This window comes from Quercus robur, chromosome 8, assembly GCF_932294415.1.
Source record: "Quercus robur chromosome 8, dhQueRobu3.1, whole genome shotgun sequence".
In the NCBI taxonomy this organism is placed as follows: Eukaryota; Viridiplantae; Streptophyta; class Magnoliopsida; order Fagales; family Fagaceae; genus Quercus; species Quercus robur.
In genome coordinates, this window is record NC_065541.1 from 621276 (window position 1) to 649226 (window position 27951).

General features: G+C 40.1%; 5 protein-coding genes across 12 annotated transcripts in view; 3 read left to right on the forward strand and 2 right to left on the reverse strand.

Annotated features, from left to right (window-relative positions):
• Positions 1-2857, reverse strand: part of LOC126694088 (disease resistance protein RPM1-like) — a 29119-nt gene extending 26262 nt beyond the window's left edge. The window contains exon 1 of the mRNA XM_050390132.1: positions 386-2857. Coding sequence (XP_050246089.1) covers positions 386-2205 — 1820 coding nt within the window. The 5' untranslated portion in view covers positions 2206-2857. The remainder of the gene's footprint in view (positions 1-385) is intronic.
• Positions 1-26131, reverse strand: part of LOC126694083 (disease resistance protein RPM1-like) — a 59061-nt gene extending 32930 nt beyond the window's left edge. The window contains exons 1-10 of one of the 5 annotated variants that reach the window (XM_050390123.1): positions 23062-26124; positions 21078-21232; positions 20711-20866; positions 20480-20566; positions 20005-20139; positions 19764-19874; positions 19047-19138; positions 18860-18965; positions 17949-18035; positions 17366-17837 (exon numbers count right to left, since the gene is read on the reverse strand). In XM_050390123.1, the coding sequence (XP_050246080.1) occupies positions 17415-17837; positions 17949-18035; positions 18860-18965; positions 19047-19138; positions 19764-19874; positions 20005-20139; positions 20480-20566; positions 20711-20866; positions 21078-21232; positions 23062-25963 (4254 nt within the window). In that variant the 5' untranslated portion in view covers positions 25964-26124 and the 3' untranslated portion in view covers positions 17366-17414. Of the gene's footprint in view, positions 1-17226; positions 17838-17948; positions 18036-18859; positions 18966-19046; positions 19139-19763; positions 19875-20004; positions 20140-20479; positions 20567-20710; positions 20867-21077; positions 21233-23061 lie in introns of those variants that run through there. The other 4 variants (XM_050390122.1, XR_007645595.1, XR_007645596.1 and 1 more) reach the window with 4 other exon arrangements.
• Positions 1-27951, forward strand: part of LOC126694085 (pentatricopeptide repeat-containing protein At3g54980, mitochondrial-like) — a 70386-nt gene that overhangs the window by 22937 nt on the left and 19498 nt on the right. The gene's annotated exons all lie outside the window — the stretch shown is intronic.
• LOC126694090 (actin-related protein 8) overlaps positions 1-27951 on the forward strand; it is a 77953-nt gene that overhangs the window by 5053 nt on the left and 44949 nt on the right. The gene's annotated exons all lie outside the window — the stretch shown is intronic.
• LOC126694092 (uncharacterized) lies at positions 7938-9510 on the forward strand. Its single transcript, XM_050390140.1, has 3 exons — positions 7938-8286; positions 8360-8757; positions 8841-9510. The coding sequence occupies exons 2-3, from the start codon at positions 8362-8364 to the stop codon at positions 9372-9374; spliced, it is 930 nt and encodes a 309-aa protein (XP_050246097.1). The 5' UTR covers positions 7938-8286; positions 8360-8361; the 3' UTR covers positions 9375-9510.

The following is a 27951-nucleotide window of genomic DNA, read 5'->3' on the forward strand; positions in this document are numbered from 1 at the left end:
GTTCATGTTCTCAATAGAGACACACAAAGCCCTCCCAGTTTCCCTTGTTAGGTTTACCAAGCCAAGATTCCTCATTTGACTCAACTTCCCCAACTCTTCAATCAATTTGACCCCTCCATAATTTGCGTCCACGCTTCGTAGCACTGTCAGTGCCTTTAAGCATCCAATACTCCAATGTAATTTAACTCCTCTTACAATATTAAGACTCCATTCCATATTTTCATCAAAATATTGGACTGCAAGATAACGTAGCTTATGAAGCATGTTGATTGTAATTGGTATCTCCTGTATTGCGGTTTGCCACATTGACAAAGTCTCTAGATTCTGCAACTTTCCGATAGAGTTTGGGAGTGTCTTCACTTTTGTATTATCCAAGTTTAAATACCTTAAGTGAAATAAATTCCCCACCTCTTCGGGAAGATGATCTAGTGGAGAATTTTTAAAATCCAATACTTTCACAAGCTTGAAATTTTGAACAAATTTACTCATGAAGGATATTGGAAATTCATTAATATTGAAGAATAAAAGAGAATGAATGTGAGCGTCCTCAAATCCCCTCAATACATCATATGAAACTCCATCTACTGACATACGTCGAGATGGTCCTTCAAAGTTTGACTCTTGTTTTGACAAAACATGACAAAAACTCAAATCTTTCATCTTTTGAAGGACAATCTCACGAAAAAGATCATGGAGTCGGCATTGTGTAACTTCTCCATCCAATTCGACCTTTGATACTTGAACCAAGCTTCTATGGATTAATTCAGTCAAGTATTCTTGTGCAACCTCCTCAACTATTTTACCCTCCTTTGCTTTCACAAAACCTTCAGCTATCCATTGTCTAATCAATCTTTTGCACCTTATAGAGTAGTCCTCTGGATACATACCAAGATATAAGAAACAAGATTTGAGGTTGTAAGGCTGGTCTTCAAAACTTAGGGATAGAATTTTACTAACACCTGCAAGATGAGGATTTATTCGTAACTCAAAGCCAAGGCTATCATGCAATTTTTGCCATTCAAAGAGAGTTTTTTCCTTGGTTGACAAAAGACCGCCTATAGCAACAATGGCAAGCGGTAATCCTTCACACTTCTCAAGAATGTCATGAGATAATTTCTCCAACATTGGGGGACAGTGTCCTTCAAGTTCAAATTGGAACGCCCTTTTGCAAAATAGCTCCCATGCCTTATCAGGTAGTAGTGGTTGCAAGCTGTGAACTTTAACACGTGAAGATTTTTTGCAAAAATTAGCAACATCCAACTTCCGTGTTGTGAACAATATCCTTGGACCTTTTGTATTATCAGGTAAAGCATGTTCTATCTCCCCCCAAAAATCAATTTCCCAAACATCATCAAATACAACTACATACCTTTTTTCTTGTAAATATTCTCTTGCTTTGCTAATTAGTGACATCTTGTCTGTTGAGTCAATTCCCTCAGGAGGAAACTCCTTTCTTGCCTCGCAAAATTGCTTTACCATGCTCCTTACTAGATCCATCATGTTGTATGACTGAGACACTGAGATCCAAGCATGACAATCAAAGTGTTCTCTCATCATATGGTGATCATAGACTTTCTTGACAAGAGTGGTCTTGCCAAGTCCCCCCATTCCCACCACCGAAACTACAGTACGGTAAGAGTCTCCTTTTATGAGCCAACCGATTAATTCATCTTTAGGAGATTCAATGCCCACAACATCAACATCTTCAAGAAAAAGAGAAGCCATTCGAGGGTCTTGCCACCTAACATTCCGAGCACCACTGCTTGATCCTTGACCAGTGGATTGGAAGCCGTATCTTTCACTTCTTGCCTTGATTTTCTGCACTGATGCTTTGATCTCTTGAATCTCACTTGCTATCTTATGGCGGGGTTTTAACGTTTTGAGTGAGTGAGTTGTTTTATGGACAAAACCAGTAAAACCACGCCGATGAGGACCATGTTGTGCCACCTGAAGCAAGTATTGGTCGATGGCAACGTCTATGCGGAAAGCGACTTCTGATACTTGTTTCACCCATGTTTTGACACCCTCGCTCATGTCTTCTTCTGCTGCCGCCCTTGCATCTGCATCCTTGAGGAAGGACTGAATGCTCTCCAGTTCATCTTTGATGTCAGCAACTTCTCCATGAATGCCTCGCAACAGTTTTGCTTCTTGGGTCAGCAAGGGAACCAGCCTGTCGATAAGAGAGGATACTACCCTCTCCGCCATGTGACTTTCTTCTTACACCAACGAAACGTACATTATTTCATCTGAATTTTGCTCTTCCTTCCCTATGATCAAATGGACCATTTGGGTTCTGTGTGATTAAGCTTCCACCAACTTTCCCTTAGTTTTTTTGTATTCTTTCTAGCTTTTGAGTCAGATTAGTCTGCTTTGCTAACCACGCCACAGCTGTAAAGTAACTCATAGCATATTAGGCTTTTTACTTTGCAGGCCATCGTAACCCCCACACCTTGTACCTCGATGCTTCCTTTCAAAAGAGTCCACTAAAACAACTTATTGATTATTTATTTAAATTTTTTTATAAAATAATAAAAATTTTAAATAAATTTAGAAAATCAACCAGCTTAGATATATAAGGAATTAATTAAGTATTTAATCTTACATTAAAAAAAGTGAGACTCTTATTCTGTATTTTGTAGATCTTGAAAATTTGGATTTTACCAACTTTAACCAAAAGACTCCATTCAGCGGACCAAAAACAAGCTCGCAATCCCAAATTGACAGCCAGCATTGCCCGGCTCCATACCAGACAGCACGTGCTATTGGTTTTGAAATTAAAAGCTTAGCAGGACAAGTTGATGTTTGTAGATCTCAAGGCAATTGACTCTGAGATGTAGTTGGTAAAATTCAAATTTTCAAGACCTACAAAATACAAACTTATCAAAAAAAAAAAAAAAAGGATCTACAAAATACAGAATAGGAGTCTCCTTTTTTAATGTAAGATGAAATATTTAATTAATTACTCAGCTCGCAATCCCAAATTGACAGCCAGCATTGCCCGGCTCCATACCAGACGGCACGTGCTATTGATTTTGAAATTAAAAGCTTAGCAGGACAAGTTGATGTTTGTAGATCTCAAAGTCAATTGACTGAGCCGTAAGGTCTGTGTAGATAAATCTTATTTTGTTGAAATTAAAAATATCGTAATAATATAATTTTTAAATGTATAAATAATGTTGTAAGAGTTATTTTTAATGAAAAAGTTAAAATTTATGAGTTGAAAGTTATAGTTACTGTTTATAAACAGTAACTATTGTCTCCTGAAATGAGTGCGGTAGCAAAAAAAAAATTTAAAATAGAAAGAGGTGAAAACGCAAGAAACGCATATGCACAAACGCAAGGCATATCCAAACAAATACATAATTTAATAATATTAGCATTTACTGGTTATTAAGAGCATTCTCGTTAAGCATTCTAAAATATTTAGTATTTACCCTCTCAAAACCTAATTTTATAACATATAACACATCATTTTATAATTTTCTTTACATCAAAACTTCTAATTTTTTTACCACTTTATTTAAATATTCTATCTTTATTCTTTTTTATTCTTCCTCTCTCTTTCTCTGTCTCTCTCTCCTCTGTCTCTCTTTCACAACCCAGCACCACCGGCCACCATATCCACCCACCCATATCAAAACCACCACATCCACCCACCATCGCCACAACCACAAACAACAACAGGAAAAAAAGAAAAAAAGAAAAAACCTCCACATCCAGGAGAGATAAAAGATTAACTATTCTGCTATACTTTCAGTATACATATATATATATACACACAAAAAAAAAGCATACTTTGGCATGAGTACCACTGGGCAAAGGCCTTTCCACCTTCAACAAACAAAAATAGCTAACATAAACTGAAAATGACTATCTGGGCATAAACCAAAATTTGTGCACATGAATTAACCATAGCTCAACAAACAAAATTCTTCACTTTCTGAAAATTGCATATCCCACATGCAAACAATCATGATCCCATACTTAATCCCAACTTTTAATTACCAAATCAACCAAACCCTAATTTAATTAGATATTAAAATAAATTTAAAAAAAACAACTACAACAACTCAGAATCAAATAAGGCATAATCAATATAGCAAATCAAAGAAAACAATTTACATTAAAAACAGACGCAAACCCAGGATTCAGAAAACAGTGCAAAAAATCAATCTTCATAAACAGAATCAAATAAGATCAACAGAGATCAAACAACAAAGCCCCATGATCCTAAAAAAACAAAATTTATATTAAAAATAAAATAAAAAAATAAAAGAAATGAAAAATACCTTTTTGAGATTGAGGGTTAGAGAAAGCTATATGGATCTGGAAATCCCAAACTCTCACAAAATGAAAAGCATCCTCGTCAGCAAGATTAATTTATTAGGTATATATATTATAACAAAAGCTTTATTTTTTTTTATATATTAATTAATTTTTGAGGAAACCCAAATTGGAAAAATTAATATATAAAAATTGTTATGGGGGTATTGGATCGCGAGGAGGAGGAGGAGAGAGAAAGGGAGAGAGAGAAGGTGGGTGTTTTTCGCTTTATCTTTATCCACTGGTTTTCTGAATCAATGTGAGTGTGGAGGAAATAAAAAGGACAGGTAGGTTTTTTCTTTTCTTTTTTAATATTTTAATGTGCACAATTTTTTACTTAAACTATGATTTTCTTTTCTTTTTTTGATAAAAGATTACTAACTATTCTACACCTACCATATATATATATAGGGTCCGTTTGGATTGAGCTTATTTTTGCTGAAACTGAAAACTGAAACTGAAAACACTGTAGCAAAATAATTTTTAAATGTGTGAATAGTGCTGTGGGACCCATTTTTAATGAAAAAGTTGATAAAAAGTAGAGTTTGTGGGACCCATGAACAGTGCACAAGTGCACTGTTCATAGCTGACCGGGTCAATAGTTGCGGCTGGGGAGAAAAAAAAAAAAAAAAAAAAAAGAAGAAGGAAACGCGGACGCAAAACGCAGATGGGCTATCCAAACTGCACCATAATGTTATTAATTAGTGAGGCACTTTTAAGTTATAATAGAATTTCACTTAAAATAGATTAATTATTTTATTAATTAATAAGTTATATGATAAAAACACATTAATTTTACTCGCCTTAGAGTTTTTTTTTTTTTTTAAAGAAAATAAAAGATATAAAATTTATTTGATTAACATTGTACAACATCATATTTATAAAAATTTGTATAACATCACATGTATTCAAAAGTTCCCAAAATTTTGAAACCTCTTCAAGCTAAATACATTTAAATTAAGGATTCTTTGTCAAATAGGCCACATAATTAGTCTTGCTAACATGAGCAAGATAAACACACACATGGGACAAAGGATGTTAGGATGTTAACTTTGAGCTGGACTCTCTCTTTAGTCTATTATTATCTCGCAATGAGTTAAATAATTCTATTTTAGGATCATATACTTGTTTCTGATTGTAGGAATCTACTCTTTTAAGGATCATATCCTAACCAAAGGTCTTGTAACTGAATTGACACCTCCTCATGCACAAAGTGCTTGGGGGTCTAAGGAGGAAAGGATTCGAACTGTGGGGTTAGCAACATGTTATAATTATTTCTCAAAAAAAAAAAAAAAAAGATTGATAAGTCGAGACCAATCATATTTCTATGAAGTCAACTTTTTTACAAACCAATTAACAATACATCAAGAAGATCGAAAAAAACAATTTTGCTTTTATAATGACATCAGTTATGTTTTACAATATATTTCATGGGAATCACACACATGAAAACTCTTAAAAATTATTTTTTATAAATCATTAATTGAGGTGGAGGATTGAAATCCTGAATGCATTCATTAGAAACATTGTGGGGGTATCAGTTGAGTTAAATTCTAGTATAAGGCCCATATAACTTTTTTGAGAAAAAAACATTGACGTTCAATAAAGTTCTTTATTTTCTGGTTAGCCAATGACCTATCCTAATCCTGTCCTGTGTTCCAGACCATTTGACATGACTCACATGAGTAATCTGTAATCTTCCAATTTCTCAACCATCACTTCTCTCTCTTGAGTCTTGACGCATTCAATGATGTGGCCCACTTGAGCTGTTTTGTTCTAGATTTTCTCCTCTGTAAAGCTACAGTCTATCTTTGCCAAAAACCAAAAAAATAACAAAAAGCATCTCATCCGTGTATTTTACTGATTATGGTCAAAAATTTCGTCGGTGTTCTTCTTATCTTACATGATGACGTCGAAAACCGTCACCAATGGGTCACACCGTACTCGCGACTCGAATAGAACCTGCACGACGAAACAAACAAAAGAATCCTTCAGAGAAGCACCGGTGTGGTGCCGGCCGAAGGCTCTCCGACGGTCAAGTTAGAATTCCTTTGTTTTACTTAGTGCGTTAGAGAGGGTTCATAAAAGCTCACCTCGGTTTCTGTGGGTATTACGCCTTTTTATAGTGATAAGGGGTTGACTTTCCCTTTTTGGTTTCCACATCTTTTCAATGTGAGACTCTATTCCCAATTCTTCCAAACGTGGTGAGCAAGGATTCCCATTTCCGGATCATGGGCCCTCGCTGCGTCAGCAGTGATGGGCCTTCAAAGCTGGGACCATACTTACGCAGGCCCAAGAGACCCAATCCGTCAGGCCCATTAAGGTAAGCCCATCATGCCCAATATTTTACCATCTTCAGTTGCCCCCTTCACCCCAATGATCCGTCATCTTTAAGGACAAAGGATTAATGGGGTGACGGTCCTTATGTATGGCTATGACGGATTCATGCAGAATAGGATGACGGTCCCAGATGGATCAACTCGTCAAAGGAAGAATCATCAAGTTGACGGTTACATGACGGGTACAAATCTGTTGGTACGTACTGACAGGTTGTCAGCATTTATTAAGCATGCCACGTGTCACTCTCTGAATGGTCGTTGTATAGGATCGAAGCGTTGCTTCGTCTTCCGTGCACTTCCTATATATATAAGGCGCCTCACTCTTTCATTTTTCAATTTTCACTCAGAAAACATTTGTCAGAGCGAAGCCGTCAACCTTGTCAGAGAAATCCGTCGAGGACGAATATTTGCTGATTACACCAACCGTCACCTATCCTCTGCTAAGTTCAGTAAGTGCTTCTAATTTACTATAGTCAAGTTACATTTTCGTCCATGCATTGTTGTTAGGCTTTCCATACCCGTCAACACTTTCAAACCCGTCAGTCTTAGGTTTTATTGTCAATTGTAGGAAATGTCTAGTGCGTCAAGTAACCAGTCGGTGGTTCGTGATGGGACGGAATACGAGGATGTATACCCGTCCGGTCATAAAGACCAAGAGAGCCCCGGCGAAAGTAGGAGTCCGTCTGCCTCCTCTTCATCCTCAACAGATGAGGATGTGGAGATAGTTGAAGTAGATGGTTCCGACGATGACGGGGATCGAGCACTGGAGTCTGTTGTAGGTGCTGATGGACTAAGGCAGTTCATTATGTTACCAGAGTGGACGGTGCATAGGTTTACATCCGTCATCAGAGAGAAACATTTCAGCACCTTCAGAACCAACTTTCAAATCCCTGACTATGTTTCCATCCGTCTACCTTACGTGTCGGAGAAGTGTTACTATGAGGGGGTAGACGGTGTCGGAGTGTACGAGCAGGCGTTGAAGGCTGGACTTCGATTCCCGCTTTCTACACTTCATAGGGAACTCTTACAATATCTGGGGTTGTCCGTCACCCAGATATCCCCTAACGCCTGGAGGGTCTTCATAGCCATGGAGATTCTTTACGGTGCAATGTCGAACGGGGAAAGGAAATTGACGGTCCGTGAATTTCTTCACTGTTACCGTCCAGACGAGATTTCCGGATCAAGGGGGATGTACAGTTTTGCTAGTCGGAGCTCCTTGTTGAAGGTGATTTTTGAGACCCCAGACTGAAATAGAGACTGGAAGAGTCGGTACTTCTTCCTGGAGGGTGACAGATGGATGAACCATCCAGGGGAGACGGAGTACATGCCCGTCGACACAACTTGGGCAGTAATAAATCAGACACGTATGCATCCGTCTTAATTTTATACTGCTATTCATATCCGTCCATTTTTATGTCTATATCTTGATCACCTTTCTCTGCAGGTAGACGGCGCCCACAAGTCAGCCTTGAGGAGTTTAGTTTCCTTGAAAAGATTTGCAGGAAAACTACGCCGGAGGAAAGGACTTGGGCTAAGTTGGTGAACCCAAGGACCATACATTGGTACTGTGACGGTCCTGAGCCCACCCAAGAAGCAATTAGATACGACGAACGAGTTCATAAACGTAAGCCCGTCAACTTTACTTTGTCATCTAACTGCCCTTACGTAGTTTTAATTTCATCCGTCATTATTTGCAGAGATGGATGACGCAAAAAGGAGAGCTTTGATCAAATCCCAAGCCGTCAAGAAGAGGGAATCCGGCGAGGTGGTTCCTAAGGTGTCGGCTTCAGCACCTAAGAGGAAACCAACATCAAAATCTGACCGTCCGTTTAAGCAACCAAAAGTCTCACTTGAGCCCGTGGTTGGTTTGATGGCAGAGGGTGTCAAGACCGTCACCCCAGCTAAGAAGGGGACGGGTAAAGGACTGATGACGGCCCCAGAGGGTAAGCAAGAGAGACCTCCTTCCCTTCTCCGTGATGACTCCAAGTATGCATTGGAGAAGCTGTCGTCCATCATCACGGCAGAAGACTATGAAGACCTGGGAAACCATTCGACGGAGGCCATGGGGGAGACGGGCCTCTTCTCCGTCGCTCAGGTTGGTTATGTTTGTCAAATAAGTTTTTATTTTTCTTTCTTCTTGTTACCTACATTATGTGACGGTCTCTTGTCTATTTGCAGTCCTTGGTCATGATGAAGGGACTACTTGACCGGTGTCTCAACCGTGAGAGTACCTTGGACCGGGTGCGCGAGAAGGCGCAGCAGACGGAGGAAGAGCTCGGACAACTTCAGAGATGGAGGTCCAAGATGGAGAAGAAGCTGGAGCTTTCTGAGCAGGCGAGGAAGGAGCTGGAGGAGAAGACGGCCACTTCGCTGACGGTCATAGAGAATAAAGAGGCTGAGATCAAACAACTCAAAGAAGATCTCCGTCAGGCTAAAGTGGCAGCCGTCGAGGAATACCGATGCTCGGAGTCCTGTTTGAGCGAGCTGTCGGACTCCTTCCTCCAAGGCTTCGATGATTCCCTCCGTCAAGTCAAGAAGGCTTATCCAGAGCTGGACTTGACAATGGTCAAACTTGAGGACCAAGCCCAGACTTCTGCCCTCCCCGTCGCCTCCGAAAACACGGAGGACCTTTTTGGCGACGGTGTTGCTCAGGGAGACGGAGAGTCCGCCCCGTCGAAGGATGTCCCAGTTGCTGAAGAAAAGAAAGATTGATGCCTATGTACTTTATTTTGTGAACAATCCGTCCCTCTTTTTTATTCATTTTTTAAGACAATCCGTCCTTTTTAATTGTATTAAACATTTGCCTTTGGGGCTTTTGGCTTAAAGTTCACATATGCTTTTTATAATTGTTTGGTACTCTGTTTAAAGCTCCGTCTACCTTCTTGAGGGAGTATTTTTGTGAGAATATTTTGTTTGTCCGTCCATATTGAGGACTTATTTTTTATTTTATTGAGCACTTACAATTGGGGATCCGTTCATTCTGTGGTGTTGTATGACACTTTTGGACGGACTTATAAAAATTAACGTTGCTAGTGGTCCGTCCACTTTGCGTACATGCTCTTTTATTATCCTTGTGGGATAGTCCGTCCACTGTGTGGAATTATTTTCACCTTAGTGATCCGTCCACTGTGGACTTCTGTGTAATCACCTTGGTAGTCCGTCCATTGTGTATGTTTCATCGCATTAGTGATCCGTCCACTGTGTGGGATTATGTTCAACTAAGTGATCCGTCCACTTTGTGGCCTTGTATTTTTAATCACCATAGTTATTCGTCCACTTTGTGGACTTATGTTTCTTCACCTTAGTGATCCGTCCACTTTGTGGAATTACGTTTCATCACCTTAGTGATCCGTCCACTTTGTGGACTTTCGTTTCATCACCTTAGTGATCCGTCCACTTTGTGGACTTATGTTTCATCACCTTAGTGATCCGTCCACTTTGTGGACTTACGTTTCATCACCTTAGTGATCCGTCCACTTTGTGGACTTTCGTTTCATCACCTTAGTGATCCGTCCACTTTGTGGACTTTCGTTTCATCACCTTAGTGATCCGTCCACTTTGTGGACTTACGTTTCATCACTTTAGTGATCCGTCCACCTTGTGGAAGTGATAATCCTTGTAGGCTTATCCGTCCATCCTGCGGACTTGTCTGTCCATCCTGCGGACATCAAGTGATCATCCATTTGAAGGATCCGTCCATCTTGTGGACTTTATTTTGCATCCGTATATTTGGTGGAACTCAGTTACTTTGTGGGCGACATTCAAGTAGAAAATCTAAGTTGATAGAAATGTGTAAAGGAAAAGTGCCTGCCCCCCCGGGCTTAAAAAGGCACGACAAGATTGTAGCAAAAATAGTTAAACAGTTGATGGAAAAGTTAATAATGTCAAAAAGTCTTAAAGGAAAAACTGGTTGTCGTGTCGCTATCACTGGTAGTATTTCCTCAAGTGCTCAGCATTCCACGGATGCGGCAGCTTTTCTCCGTCTACTGTCTCCAGGTGACATGTTCCCTTCCTTTTCCACGACGCAACTCTGTAAGGTCCTTCCCAGTTGGGGCCAAGTTTTCCCTGTGTAGGGTCTCTTGTTGCACCCATGACCCTCCTGAGTACGAGGTCTCCTACTTGGAAGCTTCTTTGTCGGACCCGGGAGTTGAAATGCCTGGACATGCGATCCTGGTATCTAGCGATCCTCTGCTCTGCAGCCGACCTGACCTCATCTATAAGGTCCAGCTGTAGCCTCGTGGATTCGTCATTCCTGCCCTCGTCGTGGTTGTGAACCCTGTAGCTTGTGAGCCCAACTTCTGCTGGGATGACTGCCTCGCTCCCGTATGTCAGTCGAAACGGTGTCTCTCCTGTCGGAGTCCTCGCCGTTGTCCTATACGCCCACAGTATGCTTGGCAATTCTTCTGGCCATATGCCCTTTGCCCCCTCGAGCCGAGTCTTGATAATCTTTAGCAGGGATCGATTTGTGACCTCAACCTGACCGTTAGCCTGAGGATGGGCGGGTGATGAGTAGTGGTTTTTTATTCCTAGCTGTGTGCAAAAATCACGGAAGGGGCCGTTATCGAACTGCCTCCCGTTATCTGAGACAAGGACTCTAGGAATACCAAACCTACATACTATGTTCCGCCAGACAAAACTTCTAATGTTCTTTTCTGTAATGGTGGCCAAGGCTTCTGCTTCTACCCATTTCGTGAAGTAGTCAATACCCACTACCAAGAACTTTAACTGCCTTATCGCCGTTGGGAAAGGTCCCATGATGTCCAGTCCCCACTGAGCGAACGGCCATGGAGCCGTTATGGGGGTTAGCTCTTCAGCTGGCTGTCCGATAAAATTGCTGAACCTCTGGCATTTGTCGCATCTTTTAACGTAGGACTCAGCATCCTTTTGCATGGTCGGCCAGTAATACCCAGCTCGTAGCAGTTTGTGCACCAACGACCGCGATCCAGAATGATTCCCGCATATTCCTTCGTGTACTTCCCTCATCACGTAGTCTGCCTCTTCAACCCCGAGACATCTTAGGTAAGGACGGGAGAAACCTCTCTTGTAAAGAATGTCTTTTATCAAGACGAACCTTGCCGCTCGGACTTTTAACTTTCTCGCTGCCTCCTTCTCTTCAGGCAATATCCCGTCCTTTAGGTATGAAGTTATCTGCGTAGTCCAGTTTCTTTCGGAGCGTATCTCCTGCATGTTGTCGGGGTCTATTAGCGGAAAGATTTGAACAAAGGAAAGCACATTACCCGGTGTTATCATATGTTCTGCTGAAGCGGCTTTGGCTAGCCGATCAGCGGGCTCATTGTCTCCCCTGGGGATCTGGACGAATATTGCTTTTAGCCCGTCGACTCTAGCCCTCACTTGATCAAGATATCTCTTCAACCTTTCCCCTTTGCATTCATAATCTCCGTTTACTTGATTGGTCACGACTTGAGAGTCGCAATGCACGACCACACTTTCAGCTCCGGCGGCTTTGACTAGGTCGAGTCCTGCTGCTACCGCTTCGTATTCTGCTTCGTTGTTGGTAATGGGGAAGTCGAGACGGACCATAGATTCAATCTCGTCTCCTTCAGGTGACAGCAATATTATGCCGGCTCCTCCAACTCGCTTATTAGATGATCCGTCGGTGTAGATGTTCCACTGGGGGGGTTCTTCTGCCCCCTTGTCCGCGTCATGCGTAAACTCTGCTATGAAGTCGGCTACAGCTTGTCCTTTAATGGCCACACGTGGACGGTATTTGATGTCAAACTCACTCAATTCTATTACCCACAGCGTCAGTCGACCTGCGGCCTCAGGATTACTTAGTGCCCTTCGCAAGGGCTTGTCGGTCATTACGTTCACGGTATGGGCTTGAAAGTAAGGCTTGAGCTTGCGAGCCGCCGTGACCAACGCAAAAGCGAGTTTCTCCATAGGTTGGTATCTTTCCTCGGCACCGCGGAGCGCCCGGCTGGTGTAGTACACGGGCTTCTGTGCCCTGTCCTCCTCTCTGATTAAGGCCGCGCTGACGGCCACAGTGGAGACGGCCAAATAGAGGAAGAGCTCTTCACCTGGTTGCGAGGGGCTCAGTAGAGGTGGTGAAGATAGATAGGTTTTTAACTCCTCGAATGCTTGTTGACACTCGTCCGTCCACTCGAATGACTTTTTCAATGTTCGGAAGAAAGGTAAACATTTGTCCGTCGCTCTCGACACGAATCTATTCAATGCCGCTACCTTGCCGTTAAGGCTCTGTACTTCCTTCACGTTTCTCGGGGGGGCCATCTCCATTATGGCTCGGATTTTGTCCGGGTTTGCTTCAATCCCCCTTTGAGATACCATGAATCCTAGGAATTTTCCTGCCGTTACACCAAACGCGCACTTTCCTGGATTGAGCTTCATGTTGTAGGATTGAAGTGTGCCGAATGTTTCCTTGAGATCTTCCAAATGGTCTTCCTCCTTCCGGCTCTTCACCAGCATGTCGTCGACATAAACTTAGACGTTCCTCCCGATTTGCTGTGCGAACATCTTGTTCATTAGTCTCTGGTATGTTGCCCCTGCATTCTTCAGACCGAATGACATTACTTTGTAACAGAAGAGACCTTGACTGGTTACAAACGAAGTCTTCTCCTGGTCGTCCTCGTGCATGCGGATCTGGTTATAACCCGAGAAAGCATCCATGAAGCTTAGCAATTGGTGTTGAGCTGTCGAGTCCACTAGGATGTCGACCCTTGGAAGGGGATAGCTATCTTTGGGGCATGCTTTGTTAAGATCGGTGAAGTCCACGCACATCCGCCATTTGCCACTCGTTTTCTTCACCATTACCACATTCGCCAGCCAATCGGGGTAGTAGACTTCCCTGATGAAGCTTGCATCTTGGAGTTTGCGGACCTCTTCCGCTATTGCTTGGTCTCGTTCCGGGGCGAATACTCTCTTCTTTTGTCGGACGGGTGGAAACGAGGGTAACACGTTCAACTTATGTACCATGACCGAGGGATCGATTCCTGGCATATCGTCATGGCTCCAGGCGAACACATCCTTATTGCTTCTCAGGAAAGCCACGAGCTCTTGACGGATTGCGGGTTTTGCAAGCGTTCCGATCCTGGTGGTTCGGTCTGGATTGGAACCGTCGAGAGTTATCTCCTCTAGCTACTCTGTAGGTTCTGTCGTCGTTCGGTGTTCTTCTATGTTCAAAGCCTGGATCTGGTCTTCCACCTCCATCATAGCTACGTAGCATTCTCGTGCGGCAATTTGACTTCCGCGTAGCTCTCCTACCCCATACTCTGTTGGGAACTTGATCATCAGGTGGTAAGTTGATGTTGCCGCCTTCCACGAGTTGAGCGTGGGTCGCCCAATAATAGCATTGTAGGCTGACGAGCAATCGACCACCAAGAATGTTACGTCCTTGGTGATTTGTTGTGGGTAATCTCCTACCGTCACCGATAACGTGACTGCGCCCAAAGGGAATATTCTACTCCCTCCGAAACCAACGAGCATCCCTCCGAAACCAACGAGCGGGGCGTTTGTTGGTATCAGCAGCTCCCTATCAATCCTCATTTGTTGGAACGCCGGATAATACAAGATGTCGGCCGAACTACCGTTGTCGACCAACACTCGGTGGATGTTGTAATCGCCTGCCCGCAAGGTGACGACGAGGGCATCGTCGTGTGGATGGTGTAGGCGCCTTGCATCCTCTTCCGAGAACCCGATAATAGGGCCTTCCCTTCTTGCCATCTTTGGCACTGTGCCTGCTAATTGGACATTCTGTACCATCCGAAGATATGTTTTGCGAGCCTTTTTTGACGATCCGGCCGCACCTGTTCCTCCAATTATCATCCTTATGTCCCCCAATGGGGGCCTTGGTCGCTCGTTCTCTCGGCGGGGGTGTTGTTCTTGTGGGGGTTGATCCGTTCTCTCCTTACTGACGAACTTCTTCAATTTCCCTTGTCGGATAAGGGTTTCGATTTGTTGCTTCAAATCATAGCAGTCGGCCGTGTCGTGACCATGGTCACGGTGGAAGCGGCAGTATTTGTCTTTGGACCTTTTGTTGGGATCACTCTTCAGCTTTCCCGGAAACGTCAGGGATCCTTCGTCCTTAATCTGCATTAGGACTTGGTCTATCGGGGCGGTCAACGGAGTGAAACTTGTGAACCTTCCGCCCATTGGTTTTGGGCGTCTCTCCTCCCTTCGATCTCCCATCCGTCCTCTCTTTCGCCCCTGGTCCTGTCGGGGGTCCTCTTGTCTGTCCCTTTTCTTGGGTCTGTCTTCTCGGGCTAACAATGCGTCTTCAGCGTTCATGTACTTGGTGGCCCTGTAAAGCACCTCTGACATGGTCTTTGGGTCGTTTTTGTATAGGGAGAACAAAAACTTACCCCCCTTCAGCCCGTTCGTGAATGCTGCCACCAATATCTTGTCGTCGGCTTCGTCGATCGTGAGCGCTTCTTTATTGAAGCGTGATATGTAGGCCCGTAACGTCTCCTCCTCTCTCTGCTTGATATTCATTAAACAAGCTGTGGACTTCTTATACCGATGTCCTCCGATGAAGTGCGTAGTGAACTGAGCGCTCAGCTCCCTGAAGGTGCCGATGGAGTTTGGTGTCAGCCGGCTGAACCAAATCCTTGCCGCGCCCTTCAGGGATGTAGGGAATGCCCTACACATAATTGCGTCCGCCACTCCCTGAAGGTGCATCAGGGTCTTGAAGGTCTCTAGGTGATCGAAGGGGTCCTTGATTCCGTCATAACTGTCCATGCTCGGCATGCGGAACTTACTCGGCAGGGGGAAGGAGTTGACGGACGCCGTAAATGGCGAGTCAGTCCGGTTGACAAGGTCGTCAAGATCGCTGGACACTCGCCCCTTGAGAGCGTTCATCAGGACTTCCATCTGTTCCTTCATCGCCTGCATCTCCGCGATGATGGGTTGTGGAGCTGTGTCCGTCACTGAGGGGATGCTAGCGTCCCGTCGCACTTGTTTGCTCGGGGCGTTACTCTCCTGTGGTCCGTCATTATTTCTCCTTTCCTCACTGTTCCCTTCTTGATCTTCTCCTTGGCTATTCACGGCTGCACTCTTTTGATTCAGCTGCTCCGTCAGGTCGTGGTTTTGTTTGGTGAGGCGCTCCACGGCTGCGGCGAGCGTCTTGACCTGTCTCTCAAGGGCAGTCGTAGGGGCTTCTTCTTGGACGTCATTTGTGGTTGCCATCGAGCACGTGAGTACCATGTAACTCCTTTATCTAGGAAATGTTACCGTACCCGGTCGTCTTCCCACAGACGGCGCCAACTGATGACGTCGAAAACCGTCACCAATGGGTCACACCGTACTCGCGACTCGAATAGAACCTGCACGACGAAACAAACAAAAGAATCCTTCAGAGAAGCACCGGTGTGGTGCCGGCCGAAGGCTCTCCGACGGTCAAGTTAGAATTCCTTTGTTTTACTTAGTGCGTTAGAGAGGGTTCATAAAAGCTCACCTCGGTTTCTGTGGATATTACGCCTTTTTATAGTGATAAGGGGTTGACTTTCCCTTTTTGGTTTCCACATCTTTTCAATGTGGGACTCTATTCCCAATTCTTCCAAACGTGGTGAGCAAGGATTCCCATTTCCGGATCATGGGCCCTCGCTGCGTCAGCAGTGATGGGCCTTCAAAGCTGGGACCATACTTACGCAGGCCCAAGAGACCCAATCCGTCAGGCCCATTAAGGTAAGCCCATCATGCCCAATATTTTACCATCTTCATTACATACATATAACCTTTTTCTATTCTTGAAGGCCAACTTGTTCTCATTTGATTATTTCTTTTCTAAGAATGTGGTTTACCCTAAAAAAAAATTAAAGTAACGTGCTTACTCAATTGATTTCTAACCTATTTGGACAATGACGTATTGACGTATTTGAGCTCCACTAACTTTCAAAAGAAACTAAGGAGAAAAAGACACTATTTGATTTCCTAGATTGAATCTCCAAAATTCACTAACACCAAGATGATGCCACAATCTCTTAAAAAATAAAAATAAAAAAATTGATGCCACTCGACTGATTCTTTATAGTTATTGACCATACTTATATAGAAAATTTTGCATTTTACCTATGTTGTGTATCATCATGATTATGGGTTAATTAATAGCTAACTGTCATGAACAAAGTTCCTTTAAGCTCATTCAAATGGTGAGTTCAATAGACCTGAAAGACATATTATAAATTCATATTTCAAGTTTCATTCATTGTACTATCCTTCATGTTTACAAACTTTTCAAAAAATCAAAGATCAATAGATATGTTATCAATTAAATATTTAAATTTTAAGTCTTTGTAGTCTAAAATTACGCATAAAATATAAGTTAGTGAATCAAATAGTAAATAATACTTGATTGACACAAAATTTGACATGCGTATTAAAAATATAAAGAATATCCAATTTAACAATTAGAGTTTCAAAATATGTAACCATTTTAATTTATTTAATACTAGTTTGTAACTCTATGCAAATGTATGAATACACTTAAAAATATACAATAAAATGCATAATATAATTTCTATATATATAATTTAAATATTATTGATAGTCATTTTTATATTTTGTCAACTCTTTAAAAAAAAATTTAAGAATATTATTAGGTATAAAATGTAAATTATCCATGTATTTTTATAAATTATTGTAAAGCACTTAGAGAATCCAGATTATTGTTATGTAGTGTTAGAGATACATTAGCTAATTAGAATGGGCTAAACCAAATCATTTACTTGTAGGTAGAAGTAGGAGACTTAGCTTAGCCTATTTTAATGGGTTAATATATCTCTAACACGTAGAATTTCCTGCAACAAGGGAGCATCGGCCATACTCAAGGAGACTAGCGCTAGCATATGTACGATCCCACACTCCAATAAAAAGAGACTCTGACTCAGCGTCTGGACTAAATGATATGCCTGCTATTTCTCCAAAGAAATCAATCTCCTGTTCCTTCTCATATCCATTTTTTGCATCATAGACATGCACAAAGTCAGCAGCCTCTGCCATTGCCATATACTGACCATCAGAAGAATAGCGGATAGAACGAATTGCTCCAATGTTGCCCTTCAGAACAGCAACTGATTTGGACAAATTTCGAACATCCCAAACCCGGCAGGTTTTGTCTTGATTTCCAGTCGCGAGAGTGACATTATCAGGGTGCCATGCTGATGCAAATGAGAAATCCAAGTGTCCACACAAGGTCATCACCGTCTACAACAATCAAAATTCAAATTACACATGCTTAGCCATTAAAGCAGCAGATCTAGATGTATAATACTTATAAAGTCTAGCTGACAATTGATTGAAAACAAATTTGAGTACCTTTCCAGTTTGGGAATCCACCAGCATGCCTTCTGGGTTGTCTCCCACAATTGTAAGAAGTTTACCATCAGGACTCACAGAAGTATGCTGCAAATAGTAGACTAGAGCATGTAAAAACAATCTAGTGCATCATCCACTTGTTACTTTGTGATGTGAACAGTGAACTAGCCATTATAATTTGCAATTTGGTCATAATCTACAATGTCCAAGACTAACAAAGATATACATACTGTGTCTCACATTCATAAACCTCTGCATGTAATCCAAACTATTAATACTTGTAAGCAGTAAAGGAGATATAATGCATCTTAAACCACAACCATCTCAACCATGACTCAAAGAACAGGTCATCATTTTACACAATTATCTTCTTGTCCAACAAAATTACTAGAGTACGGGAACATAGCCAAATAACTACCAAATGATTATAAAAATTCATTAAATGGTCAAGCAATCAAAATGATGTGATATGACTCTATCAATTGAGCCTTGTCAAAATATTCTCATTTTTACAACTCATACCATTGTTGCCAAGACAGATATCCCAATACATTCCCTCCATCCACTATTTTTTGTTTCAATATTCCATTAATTGGATAAGTCATGACATAAAAGTCTTATAAAGAAAACTGTATACTTACATTTGTACTAGTACATATCTCAGTCTATGACCTGAAGAGTGCACTGAAATATCAAGTTGCACCCCCATGGTTCCACGTTGCAGGCAAATGTAAAATTTAAGCATCATTTGAAATGTAATTGAAACTATCATCATATGCACGTATGTCATGAGATATGATTTAAAGCTTGTAAAACTTGCTACCCATGCTATCTATGCATATACAACCAAGAATCACCAAGTGTCCATTTCTTGATATAAATAGCCAGAAAATACAATCTAAGGGGCTCACATTCACTGGCCATGGAAATTGGAAGTGCTTAGAAAGTTGAAATTTCTCCATATCAAAGTCTCTAACTCCACAATCATTATTTGAAGCTGTAAAGTGAAATGCACCACTGAAATTGAAGAAGACAAGTTCAGTTAGGTTTGTTTTGGAAGTTCAGTCCCACCACCAAGACAAGGGGTAAAAAAAATACCTGGAGCTGACATAAATCTCAACAGAATTGGTGCTAGCATTGTCATCAGAAGTTGTCCTGGAACAAAAACTAACTCCAGGCTGATCCAGATGCTGCAAATTTGAGAAAAATAAAATAAAAGAGGAGAACAATTAGCCTTAATGTTTTACGATATATTCATAATGCAACTTGATAACTCTTAAAGGGATAGAGTGGCTGGATGATAGCATTTAGCAAAATGCCTAGCGAGAGATCTCAGTTCATTCTCAAATTGTAGAAGTTTTCTTCGTCTTGTACCAGTATTCCATTAAGGACAGCTTGATAGCTAGGTCACTCCAAGTAATGCCAATAAAAAAAATTGATATTGCACAAGAAACTAGCAAGAGCCAAGTATGTGCTGTTGCCATGTACATTGGTTAGGTCACTCCAAGTAATGCCAATAAAAAAAATTGATATTGCACAAGAAACTAGCAAGAGCCAAGTATGTGTTGTTGCCATGTACATTGGTTGGCTGCTACTGCAGTTGCAATGTTTAATCAGTCTGTAATATCTCTGAGACTCTGACTACCATTTAAGAAAAAATTTACAGAAGACACCTCAAGGATAGCAAAATTGCTAAGGACCATGCCTCATGAAGCAAATGATCACTAATTCAAATCTCTCATTCGCCCTCCCCTTGGATCCAAAAACTCAACTTATCTATCAATGCAAACACACACAGAATACTATGAAACTTACCTTACAAATAAGTTCTCCTTGGAATCCTCCAGCAACTAGTAGCTTCTCTTTTACAGAAAAAGAACTCACTTGAGTCTGAGTAAATCCCTCCAACAGATTTCCAGGAAGTTTCTGTGGGAGAAAATAGATAGATAGATTTCATGGAAGAGCATACTCAAGATCAAAAGATGGACATTTATTACATTAAAGATACAAAACCAAGGCTTTTTTTAAAACCAAATATCATATCCCAAACACCCACCTCCGATGGTGCAACATGCCCTGAGACATTGAGAACTTCTTGCCTAGTGCAATTTAAGGAGGACCAATGGATGACAGAAAAATGAGACAGAAGGTAGACATCATGCTTTGAGGTAGCCCAAACCACGTTCCTCAACTGCATCACCAAACAATAAAAATGTAGGTCAGCCAAACATACCACAAGTCTTATTTTACAGAAAGTCCCATGCCTGTGTGTTTGTGTTTTGTTATATCCGTGTCTGGTGTCCATATCAACACAGCAATTCAACTAACCCATTTTATCAAATATATGTGACCAAAATTATTACTCAAAGAGCTGATATTAATTCATTTGAGCAAATTACATAAATAAAAGGATCAATTAGGTGGTGCAAATCAGTTTCATGTCAGCCAAGATTGCAAAAAAATCACTGAATTCAAGATGAAAAGGGAAAAAATAGCCTCCAGGTTATTACAAAAACTTTCATTCACCTGACCTGAAAATGAGGAATGGTTGGTTTCACAGATCTTGAATTCCGCCTGAACTCATAATATGAGCTCCCTTTCTTCGTAACTTTGCAATCCTGTTTGAATGGATTTTAAACAAAAGGAAAAATGACCTTATTGATCTTCAGTTAACTTACAATTATCAACATAGTCATATAATAATTTGATATATAAAAATGACCCCCCCCCCCCCCCCCCACCCCCCCAAAAAAAAAAATTACCTTCTGAGACTCCTCTCCAGAATGAGGGACGCTTTCATAGTTCCTGTATTGTTCTAGCCTAGTTTGCCGGTATTTCTCCCTAGTGATACTAAGCCTATCCCAAGGGATCCCCTGGATATCTTTCCCACTTCTAGCTTGAGCAGCAGTAGTACCATTCTGCACCAGAGCCAGAAAGTCCTTACATATACTTATTAGCCTAAGTAAAGGCTACATCACATTAGAAAAATACTTTAACCTAACAATAACAAATTTCCTTTTTTTTTTTCTTTTTTTTTTTTTGTAAATGATCTTCACTAACTTATGCCAACATGACAATATTTATTTCACTTGAGATATGCATATACATGATCTCACAAGGGATACAAACCAAGTGGTCGTATTCATCAACATCAGACTCTGAGCCACCCCTTTCTCTACCATGAAACTCATTGTCTACATCTTCTCTTTCATATTCATCCGCCATGTGTTCAACGTCATCCCCTTTGTTTTGGGACATGCTCTGTCGAACAATTTTCACACCTACTGCAATACAAATTCAAGCCAAGTAGTAAAGCATCAGCAAAGACAACAAGATCACACTTCAGCCCAAAATGTGTAGCAATACACAATGAAATTTAATTACGAGGCTACACCATTGTATTCTTAAAAGGGCTTTCACTTATCAACTAATATTGATTGTATAAGGACTACTTTGGAGTATCACCACCCTCTAGGAGTAACATTTTCTTCTACATAATTCAAATATCATAACAGTTAGGCAGATCAGGCCATCGTAATGGACATTCAGACGAAGTTACTTATTCCATAATCCAATTACTCATGTCATTGATGATAAAAATTGATAATGTATTAAGAAACTTCTCCAATAGTTTTTTTTTTTTTTTTTCAATAATTAAAATGGGGTGAGGAGATTTGAACCCCAGATTTTCTCGTTAGAAATGCCAGGAGGTGCTAGTTGAGCTATAAGAGTCTTGACCAACTTCTCCAATAGTTACATCGGGTGATTTATATAATTTTTAGCCAACCACCACTCGGCAATGGCCTTTCCACCTTCAACAAACCAAAATAGCCAACATAAACTAAAAATGACAACCTGGTCATAAACCTTAGTGCTTTTTTTTTTTTTTTTTTTTAATATAAAAAAGTAGTGTCTCAACTTTTGGCCAGACTATTTCACTCCCCAGCCATGAGCCACCTCAGAAATCCCCTGGACCGATAGTGCGGTGTATAGAACTTGGAACGTCCAAGTTTATGTCAATCCCTAAACCAGTGAGCCCACCATCTGGTACTCCTAATTAGTCCTAAGGCGTGTGGCTTGCCCTTAGCGCTTAACGCTCAAATTCTTCAACTTTCAGTAAATCCTTAGAAAAAATTGGACATAACACATAAAAACAATGGTGAAATTGCACTTACTTGCCCTAAGCTTTTTTGTTATTATACTCAACTCTCCTCTAGTTTGTACTAAGACACTCACCTCCCCTGAAATGTAAACTATTACACAAATTTTTTACATTGACTCCCTTGGATGATTGAAGAAAGACTTTAAAAATTTTTGAATTTCTTATTTGCTAGTCACTTAAGCTGTCATCCACACCCCTTCTAATAAACAATTTGAGATTGATTAAAGCTTTTTCTTTTCTTTTTCTTTTTTTTGAAATTTTAAAACCTTTTTTCAGCCATTTAGAGGAGCTTAGTGTAAAATTGTATGAACTTTAAGGGTGGTGTCTTATTCTAAACTAGAGGAGAGATGGGTGTAATAACTGAAAACCTTATGCGAGGTCAGCGTAATTTTCCCTGCAAACAATCATGATTTCCATACAAAGGATTACATAGCAAATCAAAGACAACAATTTACATTAAAAATAGACACAAACCAAGGATTCAGAAAACAGTGCACAACAAGAAGCAATCTTCATCAACAGCATCAAATAAGATCAACAAAAAATACACAGAGATTAAAAAAACAAAAGCCCATGATCTTAACAAATAAAATAAGAAAAGAAGAACTAAAAAACAAGTGAAAGAAAAGAAATTGACCTTGTTGGGATTATAGGTTAGATGGAGCTTGTTTTTCTTTTTGAAATAATACAAAATTGCACTTCGTTAAAGTTGAAAATAAAAGAAATGGTAAGACAGTTGAACCTAGATGTGAAATCCATAGAACTGATTCTTAACTGCCAATAAAAGATGAAATATATAGTAACAATTTCTAAAATGACAAGAGAACCATCACATTTAGATTGAGATACAATACAACTCAAAGCATTGTTCCCAATATTTTTACTTAAAAAATAAATAAAAGCAGCAGTAGCATAAATCTCACCAAAACGCTAAAAACTTATTTTACTAACCTTTCTCAATTGAAGCATTGATGTCATCGCCACTAATATTGTTTTTGTTGTCATCATCTTGGTTGATTGTTTGACCTCTTGATCTCTCCAAATACTTAGAACGGAGATTGCGGCTCTCATAGCCATAGTAACCTTTGCGAACCTTGTGAAGGAGTAAGATGGATGGTACATGCTGAATGATCCAATAATGTGACCCTTGCTCTGGATCCAAACTTTTTTCGAATTCTGTGGGCATATCTGTAATAATCAGTTCTTTAAGGTTTCTGAGGTGTTGGAAACCAGACGGTACCTCCTTCAGTTGTGGACAATCCCCAATACTCAATTTTTCAAGAAGGGGGAATGCTTCTTTTTCTATATTCAATGAATTCAATTCAGACAATTCACTGAGACCTAGCTCCTTCAGTTTAGAAAATCCTCCTTTCTCTATTTGCAACTGCTCTCCATTGTATGCTTTCATTCCCAGTCTGAGCTCCGCTAGATTAGGTAGATTTTGAAATGCTTTGAGTGGATCATCGCTCAACCTTGTCCAATAAATCATTAATGAGACTAGGTGTTGAAGTTCTGAAATCCAGTCAGGCAACTTGGCTAAACGCCCTTCTATGCGGAGGAATTGAAGACATTTAGGAGGAGATGAAATGGGCTGTAAATCGATGACCTCATCTTCGTTGATCGAACTTACAGATAGATCTTTTAAGCAGTTCATGTTCTCAATAGAGACACACAAAGCCCTCCCAGTTTCCCTTGTTAGGTTTACCAAGCCAAGATCCGTCAATTGACTCAACTTCCCCAACTCTTCAATCAATTTGACCCCTCCATAATTTGCGTCCACGTATCGTAGCGCTGTCAGGGCCTTTAAGCATCCAATACTCCAATGTAATTTAACTCCTCTTAAATTATTAAGACTGATATCCATCTTGGCATCAACATAGCGGCCTCTAAGACAACGTAGCTTATGAAGCTTGTTGATTGTAATTGGTATCTCCTGTATTGCGGTTTGCCACATTAACAAAGTTTCTAGATTCTGCAACTTTCCGATGGAGTTTGGGAGAGTCTTCACTTTTGTATTATTCAAGTTTAAATACCTTAAGTGAAATAAATTCCCCACCTCTTCGGGAAGATGATCTAGTGGAGTATTTTCATAATCCAATACTTTCACAAGCTTGAAATTTTGAAAAAATTTACTCATGAAGGATATTGGAAATTCATTAATATTGAAGAATAAAAGAGAATGAATGTGAGCGTCCTCAAATCCCTTCAATACACCATATGAAACTCCATCTACTGACATACGTCGAGATGGTCCTTCAAAGTTTGACTCTTGTTTTGACAAAACATGACAAAAACTCAAATATTTCATCTTTTGAAGTACGATCTCACGAAAAAGATCATGGAGTCGGCATTGTGTAACTTTTCCATCCAAATCAACCTCTGATACTTGAACCAAGCTTCTATGGATTAATTCAGACAAGTATTCTTGTGCAACCTCCTCTAATGTTTTACCCTCCTTTGCTTTCACAAAACCTTCGGCTATCCATTGTCGAATCAATCTTCTGCATCTTATAGAGTAGTCCTCTGGATATATACCAAGATATAAGAAACAAGATTTGAGGTTGTAAGGCAGGTCTTCAAAACTTAGGGATAGAATTTTACTAACAACTGCAAGATGAGGATTTATTCCTAACTCAAAGCCAAGGCTATCATGCAATTTTTGCCATTCAAAGAGAGTTTTTTCCCTGGTTGACAAAAGACCGCCTATAGCAACAATGGCAAGCGGTAATCCTTCACACTTCTCAAGAATGTCATGAGATAATTTCTCCAACATTGGGGGACAGTGTCCTCCAAGTTCAAATTGGAACGCCCTTTTGCAAAAGAGCTCCCATGCCTTATTAGGTAGTAGCGGTTGCAAGTTGTGAACTTTAACATGTGAAGATTTTTTGCAAAAATTAGCAACATCCAACTTCCGTGTTGTGATCAAAATCCTTGGACCTTTTGTATTATCAGGTAAAGCATGTTCTATCTCCCCCCAAAAATCAATTTCCCATACATCATCAAATACAACTACGTACCTTTTTTCTTGTAAATATTCTCTTGCTTTGCTAATTAGTGACATCTTGTCTGTTGAGTCAATTCCCTCAGGAGGAAACTCCTTTCTTGCCTCGCAAAATTGCTTTACCATGCTCCTTACTAGATCCATCATGTTGTATGACTGAGACACTGAGATCCAAGCATGACAATCAAAGTGTTCTCTCATCATATGGTGATCATAGACTTTCTTGACAAGAGTGGTCTTGCCAAGTCCCCCCATTCCCACCACCGAAACTACAGTACGGTAAGAGTGTCCTTCTATGAGCCAACCAAGTAATTCATCTTTAGGAGATTCAATGCCCACAACGTCAACATCTTCAAGAAAAAGAGAAGCCATTCGAGGGTCTTGCCACCTAACATTCCGAGCACCACTGCTTGATCCTTGACCAGTGGATTGGAAGCCGTATCTTTCACTTCTTGCCTTGATTTTCTGCACTGATGCTTTGATCTCTTCAATCTCACTTGCTATCTTATGGCGGGGTTTTGATGTTTTGAGTGAGTGAGTTGTTTTATGAACAAAACCAGTAAAACCTCGCCGACGAGGACCACGTTGTGCCACCTGAAGCAAGTATTGGTCGATGGCAACATCTATGCGGAAAGCGACTTCTGTTACTTGTTTCACCCATGTTTTGACACCCTCGCTCATGTCTTCTTCTGCTGCCGCCCTTGCATCTGCATCCTTAAGGAAGGACTGAATGCTCTCCAGTTCATCTTTGATGTCAGCTACTTCTCCATGAATGCCTCGCAACAGTTTTGCTTCTTGGGTCAGCAAGGGAACCAGCCTGTCGATAAGAGAGGATACTACCGTCTCCGCCATGTGACTTTCTTCTTACACCAACGAAACGTACATTATTTCATCTGAATTTGGCTCTTCCTTCCCTATGATCAAATGGACCATTTGGGTTCTGTATGATTAAGCTTCCACCAACTTTCCCTTAGTTTTTTGTCTTCTTCTTTCTAGCTTTTGAGTCAGATTAGTCTGCTTTGCTAACCACGCCACAGCTGTAAAGTAACTCATAGCATGTTAGGCTTTTTACTTTGCAGGCCATCGTAACCCCACACCTTGTACCTCGATGCTTCCTTTCAAAAGAGTCCACTAAAACAACTTATTGATTATTTATTTGAATTTTTTTTATAAAATAATAAAAATTTTAAATAAATTTAGAAAATCAACCAGCTGAGATATATAAGGAATTAATTAAGTATTTAATCTTACATTAAAAAAAGAGAGACTCTTATTCTGTATTTTGTAGATCTCGAAAATTTGGATTTTACCAACTTTAACCAAAAGACTCCATTTAGCGGACCAAAAACAAGCTCCCAATCCCAAATTGACAGCCAGCATTGCCCGGCTCCATACCAGACAGCACCTGCTATTGATTTTGAAATTAAAAGCTTAGCAGGACAAGTTGATGTTTGTAGATCTCAAGGCAATTGCCTCTGAGATGTAGTTGGTAAAATTCAAATTTCCAAGTTCTACAAAATACAAACTTATCAAAAAAAAAAAAAAAATCTACAAAATACAGAATAAGAGTCTCTCTTTTTTTAATGTAAGATTAAATACTTAATTAATTCCTTAGCTCGCAATCCCAGATTGACAGCCAGCATTGCCCGGCTCCATACCAGACAGGACGTGCTATTGATTTTGAAATTAAAAACTTAGCAGGACAAGTTGATGTTTGTAGATCTCAAGGCAATTGACTATGTGACGTAGAGTCTATTTAAATAGAACTTATTTTATTGAAATTGAAAATTAAAAATATTATAATAAAATAATTTTAAAATATGTGAATAATATTGTGAGACTTATTTTTAATGAAAAAATTAAAATTTATGGGTTAAAATAGTCAAAAGTTGCAACTACTATTTATAAACAGTGCATAAACAGTAGTCATTGTCTCCTGAAATGAGTGCTGCAGGAAAGGAAAAAAAAAAAAAAAAAATGTAGACACACAAACACAACGCGTATCCAAACAAATACATAATTTAATAATATTAGCATTTACTAGTTATTAATGTGTTGATTAGTTCTAAATTCTGTAATGACCCTCATTTTTGTGAGCCAAAATGACTAATTGAAAAGAGTAGAAGCAGCAAATAGCAATACAGAGAAAGCACATGCTATAATGTCACTTAGAGCTTTCTAAAAAGCTAGCTTGCTGCACTCGATTATTACTTGTTAGTTTGCTACGATTTTAAATTAAAATGGTACATAAAAAAATAAAAAATAATTTTAAAAAAAGGTTATTTCAATGGCATTTCAATGCCTGTGGTATTATGTCAAAATCACATCTCAGATTGGTTTTTCACTTTTTCTAACAAATTAAAAAAAGAAAAATTAAGGACAGACCAATCATCAAAAAAGAGTGTAAAATAAGAAAATTTAAGGGATATTTGGTATATGCACTTAAAAATTGAAAACATGTATAGAAATACGTGTAATTAAAAAAGTGTGTAGAAATACGTATAATATTGTTTAAAAACTAAAAACATGTGTTTGAGTGGGTGTACCAAACGGGGTCACTTTAAGAGCATCCACAGCAGATGTGGTATTTGTGCTAAATGCTATAATATTTGACATTTGGCACACCAAACACAAAAAAAGAGTTTTATCAGATGTGTTAAATTGTCAAATTTTTGCGACATGCTACAGTACCGTGATAACTTTGGCACAATACGGAGCAATATAGCACACGGGTTTATTATTATTTTATTTATCTTTCTCTCTCATCACTCCGTCAGTCTCTTCCTCTCTCTTTTTTTAAACTCCAATCCTCTCCTCTCTCTCAACCTCTCATCTTTTGT

What these genes read in the sequence shown, in the direction of transcription:
- LOC126694092 (XM_050390140.1), top strand. Translation starts at nt 8,362, where the DNA reads ATGGATGACGCAAAAAGGAGAGCTTTGATCAAATCCCAAGCCGTCAAG. An exon ending in GCCTCTTCTCCGTCGCTCAG is followed by an intron (nt 8,758 to 8,840) that starts GTTGGTTATGTT and finishes GTCTATTTGCAG; the next exon opens with TCCTTGGTCATGATGAAGGG.